Here is an 18,109-nt window from a genome sequence, read left to right as displayed (position 1 = left end):
TACCATACCAAGAAGGCTGGTGGCCTTGGGAAAACCAGTCTTTCTTAATTAGCTTAGACACACAGGCACTCAAAGCTCCTGGACATGCTGCCAAAGCTTTGTTTGCAGAGCTTGAACTATTCAGCGTTGGAACTGAGCGCCCTTCCACCTGGCTGCAATTGGATCTGCATGCTAACCATTTAGTTTCAACTTGCAGTGGATCAGTTTTTCTTTCACTCACAGATATTAATTTTTATATTAACAGAACTTGGAAGTTATGGTTTTTCTTATACTATAAATATAAGCTAGGATGGCGATACTTACCTTTTAGTTCAAAAGTATTGCTTTCATCACGAATTCCATTGATTTCCTTGGACTCAGTATTCTGGAAAGAATAAAAATGCTAGTTAACAACATTCTCTCCATTTGAACTTTGGGCTTAAATAATGCATTTCCCATTAATGAAAATATCTTTTAGTAAGATGAGTCACCGAGGATATTAATGTAGTTCTTATAGCCTTTTACCTATGATAGGTACTTTTTTTCATTACTCTTTAAAATTTGTGGAAGGATTAATGACCAGCTGCAAGCATGGTTGGCTTTAAGTTCAATCACGCACTATTATGCTAAGAAACATGATGGGTCAAATAATGATTACTCCATTTGGCTTATATTTATGAGTAAGCAACATAGTTTCATAGGATTCTCTAACATTTATACTTGTCTTATCTAATGTAGCAGGATCTCCCTATTAGATAAAAGGGGTATCTTAGGATAATAACAAAATATATCTATGGAGTCAATATAAACATATACTTGAAAATTTTAATTTACATATTGCTTTGATATTTAGAAAAACTACATTATTTTAATCACTTAATGTAACTAAGTATCTTTTAACCACATATCAGCTTACCCACCAAATTCTCCTACACAGGACTAAAACAGCTTTATGCAGTTTTAAATTGCACACAATTACTACACTTATTTTACCAGTAAAAACAAAAGAAAGCATAGAAATGTCATAGTGTGTAATTTTACGTAATTACTACTTCAAATTCACAAAGATCTGAGAGATGGGCATAATGATGAGAGATTGGTAAGAAACACTGCAAAGCACCAGTATGGAATCTTTTGATTTCACCATTATATAGCTCATTATTACTCTAATTACTAATGAGTAATGCTTATGATTTCAAAAAATACATTTTATTTTCATTACTAAAAATTACTTTATTTAATTACTTGTTTTTAAAGTAGCATCAAAATTGTTCCAACAAAATAAGTTCTTCTTCTTCGAGACACACTTCCTACGGTTGCTTTGCTCTAAACAGATATTCCCACTTCTCAAAATACTTACAGAATTCTGAAGGCTTTCTGAGAAGTCAGTTGTTACTGATAGATTTGAAGATCTGTCTGAGTTGTAAATTCCAGAGGTTGCATCAATCCACTTTGTTTCAGGTGAACCTATAATTTTGGTAGCCATACTGGTGAGATTGAGGGTTTTATGCCGTGTAAATGGCAGGGAAGGCTGGTCTTTGCCCCAATCTGATTGGTACATGAAGATCAAGAAATGTGTACACATAAATGTTGAAGTGAAAAGAACAAAGTTACTGAATGCACATATACAAAATACACATACACAAGACAGACAAACAAATCTGGTAGTACACAAAAGAAATGAAAAGTCTAAGGCTTTTACCAAGAGATCACCTTCCAAAAACGCAAGGGTTAGATCATGTTAATAATGAAAAGACTGGCAAATTTGCTGAATCTTTCTGTAAACCAGGACTGAATGTTATTTTTTGATATCAGAAATTGGTAGGTCTGGGGAGGCTTAATGCCTATCCCCACCTACCTTCTATAACTAAGAAACACAATAACGGAATGTATTTTGAAAGCTTCTTGAGAACGAGCAATAAGGAATATGACCTACACGCATTACAGTCATTGCGCTGTGGAGAAAGTCCAATCGTAGTGTAGTTCTTAATACACAGCACTATTGTATGACTCCCTAATGCAGACACGCTTACAAGAGCCTTCAAAAAAAAGTGAGAGATACATCTGAATAAATAAAAAAACAATAGTCTTCAGCTGATATATGCATTCCAAGTCAGTCCAGCATACAAATCAGTTAATAAATGCTGTAGAATTCAGTAAATTTGCTAATGAAAAGTTTCAGACAGAATATTCAAGGAAGTGTCACTGATGATTTGTCTTGACATAGCCAGAAAATATCTTTGAGCAAAAAATGAAAAACAGTGAAAAGAGAAGAGAAAAATGTTATTGAAGCAAGCTGTTATAACCACTTGCCAAAGACCAGCTCCCAACTTAAAAAGCCAGACAGAGTGGTAACACCAACTCACCAGACTTCCCATAGCGCCGGATATCCATTACTAGGTTTCCAGTTTCTTGAGCATTAGCCATGGCTTCTTCCCACTCTTTTTTGTCCTTATATGAAAACTTGGTGTTGTTGATGGCAATAATTTCATCATCTACCTGTAGCTGAGAAAATTCTGCTGGGCTACCTAAATAAAGCAAAAAAAACCAATTTAGAAATAAATAGGTTCTGCAGTCCTGACCTATTTAAATTGAAGGAAAAAATGATTTTTACTCCTAACTAACCATTTCTCATCATTTCTCAGGTAAGAGAGTCACAAAATTTCTTAGTTATCAAATATTTGAGTATCAACAATACACAAAGCACCAGAGGCATTTTTTAATTCCATAATATATATCATCATTAACATTTAAAGAATAAGTTCATCTGTTCAAAAAAATTTTTTACTAACCTCTTAAAACAAAGATAAATTTTAATCATTTTTCAATTAAAAATGTGACATAAATTGCATTTTAGTTGAGCTTCCAAATTCAAATGCACTCCGGAATGGGGAAGAAAACAGGGCCACTTACAACTGCTTAAAATTACTACTTACAGTTATCTCATTACAGAAGTCTTAAAATGTCAAAGATATAGCCAGTTAGCATGCAATTCCATATAGCTACAATATGCAAATGAGGAACTACTCTTAAATACCACAGCTTTCTTTTTAATAATAGGCCTTATGGTAATATTTGCTAAGAGTTCTGGGCCTGATGTGGTATAGCCCTGGGTGGGGGAGGGCAAGCCGTTTGTTGAGGTCCCAGAGGATCCTGAGGACTTCAAAGACGACAGCTGTACCAACGTGCTCAGAAAACATCACTTTACTATACAGCAGAGAGAGATCTACCACACACACAGCTGATCAGGGGTTTCTTATTGGCATTTTCAAATGCTCATCCTATAATTCTGACAAATGAATTCTGTAAAAGTCACAAAATTAAGACTCTTCAAAACTAAAATTACTCAGACAAGGAGAACAGCCATGCAGTCGGTAACCCCATCTATTAGCCTCAGGAAAGAGGATGCATCTCCTCGCTTTGCTGCTGCATTTTCCACATGTGTTCTCCGATATCAAATAAATTAATTCCTGGCAGGTGGAGGGGTTGAACAGCAAAGGATAACAAGTTCCAGTAGAGCAAAATCTATGAATTACCTGCTTCAACTGATGCTACGAAGATCCCGGAAATATCCCATTTTACTGTAAATCCAAAGTCAAGACCGTTCCCAGGCGTCTGGTTTATGCTGATTCTCATATCACTGAACTGATCCTGAAAACAAACACGAAACGTGGTATCATGTGTCCCTGGCACCCCCCGGCGGAAAGCCTATCCATGAAAGAAGGGAGGCTCCAGGCAGGGCACACGAATTATTTCAGGACCAACCAGAAGCTTCATTCTGTTTTCCTTGAATTTGGCAAAACCTTCATTTATATAACTATTACCACATTTATTATTTTTCTTCCAAAATAAGAGAAATTTATATCAACACACATTTTTCTTCACATTAATACAGTATATCAGTTGGTCATTAATAAAGCTTAGGCTTTTGCCCGCTGTATAACTGGGTCTAATTTACAGACCATTCGTTATCACTCAGGAATGAAGTTGAGTGAGAGAGAGAGAGAGAGAGAGAGAGTGTGTGTGTGTGTGTGTGTGTGTAATGACATATTCTTAAGCCATGAGAAAAAGAACACTCTGCTATTTGCAACGACATGGATGAGCCTGAGCATATGATGCTACGTGAGCTAAGTCAGACTGAGAAAGTACTGTATGATATCACAGAGACGTGAAATGTGAAAAAGCCAAACTTGTGCAAACAGAGTAAAGTGGTGGTTACCAGTGATGGAGTTGGGGAATTAGAACAGATGTTGTTAAGGGTGCAACTTGCAAATAGTTAAAAAGCCCTAGAGATGTAAAGCACAGTAAAGTGAATATAGACAACAATATTGTGTTATATTCATCACACTCGTTAGAGGCTAAAACTTAACGATTCTAACCACTGAAAAGAAAGGACAATTACGTAACGTGATAGAGGTGCTAATTATCACTACAGTTATACAATATACACATGTATCAAATTAACATGCTATACACCTTAAATTTACAGTGCTCTATGTCAAATATATTTCAATAAAATGGCATGTTTGAAAATGCAAGCAATGTTTAAATCACCTATTTTAAAAATTTCACTACGCTTATTAAAAAAAAAAACACCAACTTCCATCATTGAACTTACTCAGCAGAATAATTTCAAGGGGTTCATAGACACACAATGCAGCCAGCAGCATGTTTATCTAGAACTGGTACCATCCCCTAACAAGGCACTTTTGCGTGCCCCACGGCCACATGAACATCTAGTGGTAAAGGCAGAGCTGCTATACAAGCTGCAGGACGCAGAACTATGCTCTCCCTGAGGAGCCACCAGTAAGATGCCAAGAATGCCCCAGCTGAGACACCCTGAGCCGTAGGCCACAGCTTCCTTGAAGTGACATCAGCCCATAAGCTCCAGAACAATAGCCACTTGGACAGTAGAGGGAATTTTATTTGCGCACCCTTGACTACACCACACAGAAACAAATTCTAAGTTTTACAGATGTTCTTAAGCCATTTTCCATGACAAATGTGTTAAGTTTTACAGGATACTATTATGCCTGTGAAAAACGTTACTATCTTTTGTCATTTGCATATTTTGGGTAAGCAGCAGATATGAAGTTTAACATAATGAGTTTCCCAGACCAGTGTTTTAGTTCTTTGATTCATAATTGTAAAGAACTTTGACTTCAGAGTTTAAATATATATATTCTTAAAGCCACTTCATTTTTCAGAAAAAGGACTACAACTCTCCATTTTAATTTAGCGGTTAAACTGAAACTAGGCCCAGCTGGGCAATTCCCAAAGCCTTATACTTAGATTTTTGCACCTCTAAAACAGGCTTAAAATCCAAGTGACAATATTCTAAGGAAAATTTCTCACTAAGAATTAGAAGGCAGGCATTAAATAAAGGATTGAGGACTTTCTATGTCGTATGGACACAAAAGGTAAGTACAATAACAATACTCACTTTTCATTTGTTCAACATTCATTTATTGTGTATCTTACTCTGTATATGACACAGTGCTTAGTACCTTGGGAAATAAAGATGAATGAGATGTGGCCCTTGCTCTCAAAAAATAATTACTGACTCTTCAACAGTGGGTATGGGATTTTTTTATGAAAAAAAAATGGTAGCTATTAATATAGAAAATATTTCATCAGAAAGCTTGTAAAGAAGTTTAAATATGGGAACCTAGATGTAGTTAGTGAGAACACTCATTAATAATCAGCCTAAACACTAATCCCCAGAATAAAACTCTGCTGTGAATAGAAAAAATTACTGGTTAGTTCTACTCCTTAACCAAAACTACTGTACACTTAGAGATGACTCAATGAAAATAAATGGTCATCTTCACCACTCTCACCCCCCTCCCGGAAAAAGGATTCCAACTTAAGCCCAATTAAAGTGCAGAATCTATTGCAATATAAGGGCAGAGAGGCAAATGATAGGTTAGATATCCAAGACTCTAATTGAGGTTTTTTATCTCGAAGAATAGAAGACCGGATGGAGATTTAATAAATAGTCTCAAACTATATAAAGAATACTTTGTGGGAGACAGCAAATGAATAATATCCTTTTCTAGCAAATATAGGATAAAAGAGAATGTGTTTAAGGAATAAATGGAAGAGACTCACAATTCTCTTAGACCGGAAGAATTGTCCCATGAAGGGCTGCTCTTTTCTTGGAAATAAACCTCTACCTGACCATGTCAGAGAGAAGGGCCAATAGCCACCTGCCTGCAAAAGTTCACAGAGGAGCCTCGCTGTGGCCGCAGCCTGGCAGACTGTTGTGTGGCTCCTTGGGACTGTACACAGGAAGAACAGAGAGCCTCATGGACAACTACAGTCCACTTCTGTCAATATCCAGGTGACCTCAGGGATGTCGCTGAGCCTGGCAGAGACTTCTCTCTCACAAGTACAGTGATTCTCAAGGTTTTGTTTGTCAAAACCCTGTTGTCGCATGAAAGCCTTATGTATACCATGTCCCTCCCAAAGCAATACATAGAAAAGACTAAAGTAGGTGGCACAGTCTCAGGCCAGGGCCCTGAATGGCCCCACCTGCTTGGCCCGCTGCTGTGGCAGAGTCCCCTCAGGCACCTCTGAAGAACTCAGGGTCATTAAATCAGGGTTATCCCTGAAGCTCCTTACAGGGGACAGAGTCATCATTATAGTCAAGCAGAAACTATTCAACAATAATTTTACTTAGGATTTCTGCTTCCATAATTTCCTCTGCAAGATACATGCCACATGAGTGTTCTAGAAAGGATCCGTGCTCCGGAAGATCATGGGAAGTTACCTTTTTTAACTGGAAGGAAACATGAACATAAATTCTTGGGGGAAATCTAGGTTCTTGACACCTGACAAAGAACTATCCCAAGTAGTTTAAGTACCTTCTGCCAGGAATGATAAAACATAGTTACTAACATGTTGGCATTTCAAATAAAAATAATATCCCTCAGATTAGCTATAATTTAAACAGAAATACACATTGAAAACTGTGATTTTTAAACAAAAACACAATGATCTGGAGTACCAGTAAGATTTATTTTTATGAGAATTAAGATCCTCATGTATCAACCACACGTGGGAATTAATGAAAAACAGGGTCAGTCTCACTAAACAACAAGAGAAAGCTATCCTCCTCAAACTTTTCTCATTAGATAAATGTGTTTACTTAAGGGACGCCTACTTAAGTGGATACAATTAAACACTAAAGTAGATTCAGGCTCTCAAGTCATAAATAACAGGAAATAAGTAATCATTGATTTCTGTATACATGGCACTTTTGTGTCTCTTCTCCAGGGTCTAAAGGGGAATTTCAGCTCATAGTGCTGCTCCGGCGCTGGAGCTGCTCCTCACGGAAGAGGCGTGACCTCCTTTCCCCTGACCCCGTTCCAAGGAGGCGGAGCGTTTCCAGCTCTACCACTTCGCTCAGCCCATTTCAAGCTTATCGCTTACCTGCCTAACCCATCCTTGCTTTCAGGAAATGGTCTTCTAAGTCACCCATTATCTCACTTTCTTGCCTTTTTCCTCCAACTCTCTGGACGCCTCCCAGTTTCATGGGTATGTTCCTCCCATTTTCATTTTGTTGTTCCCTCCTTGGTCTCCCATCTTTTTGACTACTAGCTTTCCTGCGTAACCTCTTTGACTTCTGTCTTCAACTACTGTCTAAACCCAACATATCCAGAACTAAATTCATTATCTTCCTCCCCAAACCTGCTCTTCCACCTCTTGTTTTTCATATGCAGGTTAATTACATGGCTTTCCAGCCAAATGCCTAAGTTAGAAATACCAGGTTCTTTCCGGGGCTCTTCCTCCTTTCTTCTTCTAACTGCTTCCCACCCCAACTCCGCACAATGGTCCCACCCCAACTCTCTGCCACACACAAGTGTTATCAACTCCATAATCCATAAATCCATGTGGAACCAGCCCATCCTTCCATCCTCCTTCAGGTTATCATTTCAGTTTGGCCACAGTGTCCCCTCTGAACTACCGTGGTCACCTCCCAAATAGCTCAGGCCTCCTATCTTCTTTTCCCCCATCTTCCACAGGGTTGTGGGAACTTCGGTATCCAAACATAACAATTATGGTATCACACCCTGCTATGAAATTGCTAGTACTCCTTACCACCTACTGGGTAGATTTCAAATGCTGCATTTCAGAAGTAATTCAGTTCTGATAAGGTTCAATAAACATATACCTTTCTCAAAACAATCTTTAGAATGATTTTATCTTTATGAATCAAAAGATAGTTCAGTCCCTGTTGGCCCCCTGTTGGTTCCAAAATTCTAAAAACATGGCAAAGTTAAAATAAGTCAATATTTGGTGTTTATCCTTAGGGGAGTTCTCAAACTTGAGCATGTGATATTTCAAAAAAAATAAGGTCAGAGAAATTACAGTTGTGGCCTAATCATTTAACTGGCCTGGAGCATATTATATAACATTCAAATCTCAAGTATTTTATGGCTAATAATGGGGATAATTTATAAGGTTGTTGAGAGGAATAACCCAAACATTTAAAAGGTACCAAGGCACATAGTTGATGCCTAGTAATTACCTTCTTTTTTCCCATGGAAACAATGTTACCCATTATATATATGCTGGTTGAGCAGTTTCCAGATCAACTCAAGAAAATCCTATTTAATGCTCACGTACATAGCTCTAAAGCCAGTAGAACTCAGTCAGCATTCAACAAATACAGATCCAGGCACTGTGCTAAGAGCGAGCGAGAGAGGCTTGTTTCCTGCCTTCATATCAAGTCAGGTCTAGTGACAACGACAAGCAAATAGAATGCATGCTATAAAACTGTGGTGAGAAAAGCCCTGGGCATTATTGAAAGGGGCCCTTATGATAGGCTCAGGGATCAGGAAACAGACATGTAAAAAGCTTCCTTCCTTCCATATTTATCACCCTGCATCTGGGTTCTGCTTTAAAAAATCTGGGGCAGATATTCCAAAATGTGAGTTTGGATGGGATTTGAGGATAGAGAATCCTGACTGAACAAAATAAAATGAAAACCTGTAGGTAACACCAATTTGGGGAAAAACCAAGAAAGCTACACCTGTGGGCAGTTAGAATAGGATGAAGGACTTTCTCCCCTTGCTAGGGTTCATGCCAGAATCGTCCGAGGAGCCTGGACTGGCAAGGGAGACAGGCAAAGAAGCAACACGAAAAAGAGAAAAAGGGATAGAAAAAAATAAAACCCGCAGAGGTTGGCAGCGGAGATGGGAGAGAAATTCCTGCAGGCAGAAAATGAGGTCATAGTAGTTTCCTCCCTTCATTACACTTTCCTGTTTTATGGCATAAACCATCTCATTACCACTATTCTGCAATAGGCTGCTCACCAGCCTCTGCCCCCAGACTTCATTCCCTAAAGTAGTTCTACCTGACACCACAGTGCGCCCATTCCTAAAACACCCATTCATCTTACAATTCCCACATTAAAGATCCTATAAGGACTAAATTACCCACTGGACCAAGGTTAGACCTCAGTCTAGTCATCAAGGTTTTAAATGCAAATCAAGTCAATAAATATAACTATGTGCAAAGGCTGTGGACAGTACAGAGAATACCAGTGAAGGAGACACAATGAACAAATGGAACAGGGATGAAGTCAGCAAGCAAAACTTTTGAGGGTGAAAAACTCACTTCTAAATAGGGGAAGGAGATACTTTGATTCACAAAGAAAGTAAGCTTCCTGGGCTTGGAAAGAACAGGAGGAATTCTTCAACAGACAGAGGTGGGTGAAATAACCATTTTCAAATGGGGCAACAATAAAAAACAAATATTTATGACATGTTCAAGGAAAAACAAGCAGTCTCCTGTGGCTAGAACACCTACTTTCTCTCACAACGCAGTGTGGTATAGGTAGCTTGAGTCAGACTGCCTGGGTTCAAATCCCGACCCCACCTCTCAGTAACTTGCACTGCCTTGGACAAGTAACAAGACCACTCCACGCCTCAGCTTCCACACTATGAAACAGCGAGGTTAGGGTCCCTGCGGACCGAGATAAAGCCCTGAGATGCCTGCAGTTGGCACATGGCAATCACTCAGGAAACAGCTGTTAACAGCACTACAAAGGGACACTGGGGTCAATGATGAGGGACCTTGGTGCTCCCTGGAATGCCCTGAGCTTCAGCGGACAGACCGCCAGAGGCTTTGCAACAGCCAGGCCACGGGGCCCACCCTGGCATCACACCGGGCACTCGGAGGCCAGCCTTTGTGGAACGCACCAACATGTGACTATTTACGAAGCGTTTGCATTGATGGGGAAAGGGCCTGAATTTCCACTGAAGCAGGAAGAGAAAAGGGTAATGTCAAGGAAGACTCTGGAGGAAGAAATAAAAGGACATGACTAGCAGAAGTGCAAGAAAAGAACGAGAGAGAAGGCCTGAAGAACACTTACAAAACTACCAAGACACCTCATTCAGCCACATTCCAGTTCTTTGTCCATTCTTGGAACTCCTTGAGTTATAGTTTGGACAAGAGTTTGGAGGAGTGTTGCATATGCCCTTGGCATATTAGTCATTGACTGTTTTGTGCCTTCACAGCCCTTTTCCCAAGTCGGTGAGGTCCTTCTCAGGGACAAGGGCAGGGGGGTGCTACATAGGCCACATTCCTCAGAGGGCAGAGGTGATCACCAAGCACCTCAGGGATAAGCAAGGCATCCTACAACACACGCCTATGTTCAAGATTGCCAGCAGGTCCACGTGTTAAATAATGCCTGTTTTGCTTAGTAGAATATCATTTCAGGTTTGGTGACAAAGAAGCCTTAAAACCATCACGGGTGAAACCCGAAACCATGCCATGTTAATTCGGGCTCCTGCGACCTGCACTAACCTGGCACACACCCACGCACCACATTTAGCCTCTTCTTCTTACTCCGTGGGTGCAGCCAGTGGGCTGTCCCCCGAGGGAGTTCCCTGCACCTGGCGCCAGCGCGCTACGCAGGCTGCTCCATTGGATTTGCTGTTTGAAAAGGCGAAGGCACACATGCAAGTCCATAAAACAAAAGACACCTTGCTGCTGTTTCTGGTATTCATCCACCAGTACTTTATGTTCCCCACGTATAACATGGGCTGCTTCCATCCACTGAAACTTATAATGCTAATTATATACTTCCAATTCTTTAAAAATGAAGTTAAACACCTACTAATACAAACTAATACAAAATAATACTAAATGTAAACTGTAATTGAAAAATAAAATTAAAAAACAATAAAATTAAATTAAAAACAAAAATAAAGAAAGTAATTTACAAATAATTATTTCAGCAAGCTACAAATAATTTTTTTTTTTGTTTATCATGGGAAAAAAGTGAAAGAATTATGCCTAAATGTTAACAAAGATTATCCATAAATGATGAAATCACCAGTAATTTTTATGTGTACTTTCCTGAGGTTCCAAATTTTCTTAAGTACATAGTACTTTATAATCAGAAAAAAGGCTTAAAGTTGTAAAGTTTTACAGTGCTAATAAAAATCTAGTAATACCAATTAAATGTGGTATCTCAAATTATTTCATATAAAGTTACTTCATTAATATGACTTAGTCCAAGTTCTACACTTCATTGTACCTTGGAAAACAAACAGGAAGGAACCAGAGAAATCAAGACTAAGCTAAAGAACCACAAAAGCACCCCCATGCTAGGGGGCCCCTATATCATATTGTTTTACAAGGATTTTTTCCTAGAAGAGAAAAGCTTGATCTAGATTCTAGACAATCAACAGCTCTGTAGCCTACATGTAAAACATACTAAAAGAACATTCATTACCTATTAATTCTGTTAAGTCATCGTTGGGGATTTTAAGTAGGAAAAACTACAAATACTTCCATTCATTCTTCATCTGATGGTATACTTTGTTTACACTCCAAATACTAAAGAACACAATTGTTATGCTGTAACTAACCCTCAATATTCCCATTAAGAGACAAGGAGTGGTACAAAACTCTAGACTTTCTAAAGTACAAATTACTGTTGAAAGTCACTAAAAGGTTAATATGCTAGAGATGAATGCCATGCCCCTAGAGGCCTGCACCTCGCCTGTGTACTGATTTCTCCTGTGGGCACTACCTGAGAAGGGGCCTTCATTACCCATTTACCCATTAGACCTGCATCCACTGCCTCCCGAGCGGCACCTTACCTGAATCCGGCGCTGCTGTGCACTGGTAGCGCAAAGGCTACTGCTGCGGAAATGGGCAGGGGGAGGAAAACCCAGCTAAACCCCAAGGGGACTGGCCCACCGTCTCAACACACCCATCTCCCAGGGTCATCTGGGTCCATAAACTCAGAGTTGAAAGAGACTGAAAGACACCTACATCCTCCAAGATCTGTTCAAAATAAAATGCAGTCCTCATAGTCCACATTATCAGCCCACATCACTGACTATACCGCCTACAAACATGGGTTAGAAGTATGGAGTCCAGTTTAAATACTTGTGTTTCTGAGCATGGGGGGTTAAATGCCTTCCCAAACTCACCTTTGATCTGGAGACCTCGGTCTGTGATGAGCTTCTCCCTTCTCCAAGCTCAGACATTAAGTCGGGGCCAGATGTTGAAGACAATGTGGCGTTAGAAGTGGCAGCCTGGTCCTGGGAAAGAGAGGAGAAGGGGGGAGTAGGAGAGGGCAACCTCATCGCACCCTCGCCGGATGTCGCGGTCGCTCTTTCGCTGAAGGAGCTGGAAGCAAGCTGGCTTGGGTCAGGCTTTTGCACAGAGGTGCTGACCAAACTGTGCTGAGTTCTCTTAGCACCTTCTACGTCCCCGTTATACTTCCAAACGTCATCCATCTAAATAGGAAACATCATTTTAAACTTGGTATTGTTAGATTTCTGCTTTAAAATATATACATTAATATTTTAAAACTATAAAAGCAGCATATACCTCCCACAGGAAAGTAAAGATTACTAAAAACCTGGCGTACATTCTTTCACACCAACAGACCGGCACATACATAGGAAGGGAAGTTCCTTCCTATGTATGTATATCTACTTCCTATGTATGTTTATATATACACACTTATATATGTATATATAAATATATATACTTTAAAATCTACTTAAATATATAAATATACTTTAAAATATACTTAAAAATATATATACTTTATATATATATACTTCCTATATATGTTTATACATGCATATAAACAGTTCCTTCCTATGCATAAACACAAAAGTATTTATATTATAAACAGACCTCAGAAACCTGCTTTGCTCACTTCATTAGTCCAGATCAATAGATACAACTCTACTCTTCTTAACTCTTGGGTACTCTATAGTGTGGATATCTACAATTTATTCATGTGATATGCATTGAATGTTGTTTAAAGTTTTCTGTAACTTTTAAAAATATTGCAACAAATACATATCTTTATAATCAGAATGTTTACTTTTATAGCACAGATTTTCAAAAGTAGGTTTGCTGGAACAAAAGGGATATGAGGAGATATATATATATATCTTTTTTATATATATACACATATATGTGTATGTGTATGTGTGTGTGTGTGTGTGTGTGTGTGTCCTTTTTAAATTATAGCAATACACTCCCAAAGTAATATACAGTGTCTGGCACAAGTAACGCCCCTTTTTTACTACAAAATCTTCTATTACAAAATCGTAAGCATGTAATTCTGAAACATAACAATAAACACGCAAACACACTAGATGACATTTTAGATGAAATGTTCAAATTGCTGTCCATCTCATGCAAGACATTCACATACCCTACCAACCACACCCAAGCAAGCATTACTTCTGCCAGACCCTGTACAAGAATGTCTGTTTCTCTGCATCCTTGTCAACACTAGACATTTTGAATCTGATGGGTGAAAAATTGTACACCTTGTTCTTGTTCTAATGAGATTCAAAATGCACCTGGGTGCTTTATGTTATCAACCATTTAAATTCCCTCTCCCTTGAACTGGCTGTTCATTTCCATGTCCATTTTTCTACTGTTTATCTTTCCCTTAACAATTTGTAGGACCATTTTACATCTTTGGAATATTGACCTTATATCTATAATACCGTCTACTAATATTTTTCTGACTCTATAAATCATTTTTTGACTATGTTAAAAGTGTCTGTCATATAAATTTAATTTTTATGCTCTCAGATATGCCTGTATTTTACTTAGGATAATGGTCAGAACTTTCCTGGCTAGTTTAGACAAGGCTCACTCAATTTTTTTCATCAATTTTTTTCCTTTTTAGATTTATTTGAACATTGATCTGAAGACTGTGTTTATTCCTTTAATATAATTAAAATGAATACACCCACTTTCAGGTTTTTGGTACTGCTTCATTCTCAGGACATATATAAATAGAAATATATATGTAATTTCTGAACATGAGATACATTTTTAATAACTTCATTCAAACATACCAAGTTCTAATGAGGTGAGAAATGGGAAAAAAAAATAGAAATTTGTACATATGAACCTAAAAATGTTTAAACCATATGAAATTGCTGTTTTATAAATCTAAGAGAACTGACAACTGATGAATTCATATAGTTCAACCTAATACTTCACAAAAGATTTATTTGAGAAAAGCTTATGCTAAAAAATAAATGTTCTGCCTTGGACTGTAGCTTATTCATTCTTCAAAATATATTAGCTCTACTTTCATTGAATTTAAAACTTAATTAGTTCTGCATCGTTGCTATATTTTAAGCATTCAATGTCTATTGAAACTGTATTGGCTAAAATAAAAATCACATTATATATGGTATGCACATTTTATGCCTCAAGTACACATAACTCAAACTTCCTCCCAAGTACACCAGCAGTTTGCTCTTGAGAACAGAGTCAATGAACTGAGAACACTTTTTTACCGTGTAGGATCTCGGGAGCGATGAGATTCCCCTTGACTGAGAGCCAAAAGGTCTCGGTGTGACCACAGATGTCAACCTGGCTGTATCAGTTTTCTGGTAACTTCTGGGGAGAGAAGCTGAAATGCGAGTCGACTCCATTTGTGTACTCAGGGAGCGCTGAGCAGACAAAGGGGCTGGGCGTTGGTCTTCCGTGGGGCCTTTAGGAGGACGCTGAATTTCAGCTGTTACAGTGTCCTCTCTTTCCACCGGTGTTGCAGAATCTGGTTTAGGAATTTCTGTAGGAAAAGTTGTTCCCTTCTCTTCTACCCTCTCACTCTGGTGACTTGATTCTGACGTTGTCAGTGTCAGGGGAAGCTTGTTTTCATTCAATTCATCATCATCAGAATATATTCTACTCCTCGATGTAATTGTAGACATTTGATTTCGTGACTCCCTTAGCAGAAACACACCATAACCGCAAAGTTATACATTTATCACGCAAAGGTGGAGAGACAGATCTTATTTATTCCCAGACATAAAATGGACTGGGAATAAAACGACTGCCAACTTCACACAATAAGCAATACAATAGTAATAGAATATAAGGATAAATATATGCAATTTCTTATGCCACACTAAGAAACATTATGAGTTAGAATTTTTTTTCTTTTTTATGGAGGCTCTCAAATACTTCACGGGGATATTTTTTAAGTTGTAAAGATATTTTAATTAAAAAACTAAGAAATTTTAATAAGGAATTATTCATCAAGTTTGTCTACAAGTTTATAACTCTTCCAAAACTGACCTATAACTAATTGCCTGGCAACCAATTTGAACTCTCCAAAGATGTAGGTTCCTTGACAGCATTGTAATTCCATAAAATTATTATGATTTATAATAATTTAGTAAAAGACACAGACTTCCATTAAGATCAAGTTATTTTACGGTTCCATACAGCTCCGTAGAATTTGCATGGACAATTACTACAGATTAAAAGTCACCATTCATACTCATGGAGAAACTGAGGAAACAGCCTCTTCTCTAGCATTTTGTAATAAGGAACTCTCAAGCTAACTGTGCTGCACTTAAGTGAATGAAGCTGTGTTGACCATTGGCATCTAGGACACAAAGGAGCTTTGTTGCTTTTCATCTGACAGCACATTTCCTTTTTGACATTTTCCTTAACACATATTTGCCATCTCCCTAAACTGTACAGAATAACAGCTCCACAGGAAATTTTAATTTGATCTTTATCCTGTTATGTTGCATTGCAGAAAATAAACCCTCGCAATTTATTTTTATATGGTCTTCCTTTAAAATACAATTTTACTTGTACCACTAAAACATGAAAAAGGACTTTGTCATATTTTACGCAATTTATTTAAGAGTGGGAGCTGGTTTTATTTAACGATTCCATTCCTAAATCCACTTTAAAAGGAGAGAAAATAGTTTATCTTCTGCACCAAATATAGCCAACACCACCCAATTCTGCCTGTGACTATTCAACGTAAAATGAAGAAATAATGCATACCTATTTAGCACTCATTTCTTTTGCTAGTCCAAGTCACTATTTATCGTAGTGATACTCTGTTGCTTCACTGCAGAGCAAAACACTGCAAGTTTCATTGCATATTTGATTCCAGTTCAGTACCGGGGCACACTTAAATCACCCTACCCATACACAAATGTCTATTTCTCACACTGCTCACTGCAACCAGGAGGTCCATTCAGCCTTATTACCTGTCCTGCAGCATTTCCTTAAATGTCTTGGAGCTTCTCTCAGATGTCTCAAGTGCCTGCTTTTCAATTTCTTCCCTTTCTTCTTTTTTCTTCTGCAAGTCTGAAGTGTAGCTTTTTCGACGATCCTTCCATCTTGCGAGGTCCTGACAGAAGAAAATCACATCACACAGGCATACCTGAATTTCTACACACCCTTTCGGGCAGCGAGGGCACACCAGAGTATCCCATTACATAGCTGAAACTATTCACTCCCACTTGATGCCAAGGTGCCCTAATTTTGCTTTTTATAGCCAGCGTTTCTGTACCGAGCCTTTATCTCATGTGTCTGCCTAAAAAACCTGACCTAATAAGATAGACCCCATTTTTGTTTTCCTGCCTCACTGCCCATTTCACAAAGAAAGCTAAATGCTTGTAATTAGGTGCCAGGTCAGAAAGATCAGGAGCTGTTCCAAGTTCGCTTTCATCTCACTCCAACAATCTGGCTGTTATATGAAATGACACTTCTTCACTGGTAAAACCGGAAAAGAAGCATGATTGCAAAATGGTGAAGCGTGGGCGCACACTGGGTCTTCCACCGGACAAGCCCTGAGCTCAGGCCCTGCTTTGAGGCAAGGGGACTCTCAACACGCAGATAATCAGATGCGCTTCCCCCCCGGGAACTCTCAGTCTAGAAGGAAAAGACAGACCTGTAACTGGAAGTTCGACCATGAGGGCAGTAAGAGGGCTGAGAGGGTAGGGATCCAAAGGAGAGGATGGTCAATTCCACCTCAGGCAGGGGTATGGAATGGCTCCCTGGGGAGGCCAGACTCAATTTTGTGCCTTCAAAGTGGGTAAACTTGGCATAAGGAAGGGGCAATAAGGAAGATTACAGAGGAACACGTGGACATCTGTTTCCCGTATTTCTAGGAACGTGAAGTCTCACCAAGCAGGGGGAAGCGGGAACACTCAACCTAATGCAGCTTCATGTTAGCCAGAGCAGTCCTAACACCGGGGCTGGTTCTAACACCGGTGCTGGTTCTAACACCGGGGCATTAAGGCATTTTGAATGGTACAACGTTTTTCGGTGTCTCCAAAACAGAGAAATCCCCTCCCAAGAACTGCTAGTGCCGTTCCAGGGCAAGTAGAAGCCGATCCAAGTTCTCACTCAGACTGAAGGGAATCTCACCCGAAGGGCGTATGAAGTTAAGTTCGGTGTCTACCCTTTGGGGTCAGACTAAGCCATTCTGCTTTTAAAACAGCCTGAAACCAATATGCACAATTTCTAGAAAGAACAAAAGCAGTGTGCATTTTGTCCTACAGGATAACAAGCATGAATTTTTATCTGACTTAACCTAATGGATAACTCCTCAACACGTATTATTTTCACACTCAAACTGTTAACCATGTATATTGGCAAAGTGACATTGAATTACTGTTTCCCGACAATTAAATTGAGTTCCCAACTAAAAGAAGCACTTGAATTTTGAAATGTAGCCACAGCAGGGGTTTCTCCTTCATTACTTAGACTTTAATTCCTTTGAAAATTAAGATTTAGTCTCTCTGGCCCTTCTGTTCATGCTACCACTTAATGTTATTACCATAAAGATATCCTCAAATGTCTT

The 18,109-nt window shown here is 38.8% G+C and overlaps 1 protein-coding gene across 4 annotated transcripts in view; it reads right to left on the bottom strand.

The window, feature by feature from the left end:
- Nucleotides 1-18,109, bottom strand: part of LMO7 (LIM domain 7) — a 205,716-nt gene that overhangs the window by 19,703 nt on the left and 167,904 nt on the right. For 2 of the 4 annotated variants that reach the window (XM_054586443.1, XM_054586444.1), the window contains 7 exons: nucleotides 16,509-16,651; nucleotides 14,790-15,222; nucleotides 12,435-12,743; nucleotides 3,516-3,630; nucleotides 2,346-2,507; nucleotides 1,340-1,527; nucleotides 304-364 (listed from right to left, as the gene is read on the bottom strand). In XM_054586443.1, the coding sequence (XP_054442418.1) occupies nucleotides 304-364; nucleotides 1,340-1,527; nucleotides 2,346-2,507; nucleotides 3,516-3,630; nucleotides 12,435-12,743; nucleotides 14,790-15,222; nucleotides 16,509-16,651 (1,411 nt within the window). The remainder of the gene's footprint in view (nucleotides 1-303; nucleotides 365-1,339; nucleotides 1,528-2,345; nucleotides 2,508-3,515; nucleotides 3,631-12,434; nucleotides 12,744-14,789; nucleotides 15,223-16,508; nucleotides 16,652-18,109) is intronic. The other 2 variants (XM_054586445.1, XM_054586446.1) reach the window with 1 other exon arrangement.

Source organism: Pteronotus mesoamericanus, unplaced genomic scaffold (assembly GCF_021234165.1).
Source record: "Pteronotus mesoamericanus isolate MK-2021 breed Mesoamerican mustached bat unplaced genomic scaffold, CSHL_Meso_final contig_94, whole genome shotgun sequence".
Lineage (NCBI taxonomy): Eukaryota > Metazoa > Chordata > Mammalia > Chiroptera > Mormoopidae > Pteronotus > Pteronotus mesoamericanus.
The sequence above is the reverse complement of the archived record's forward strand: the minus strand, read 5'-3'. Positions and strand labels throughout refer to the sequence as shown.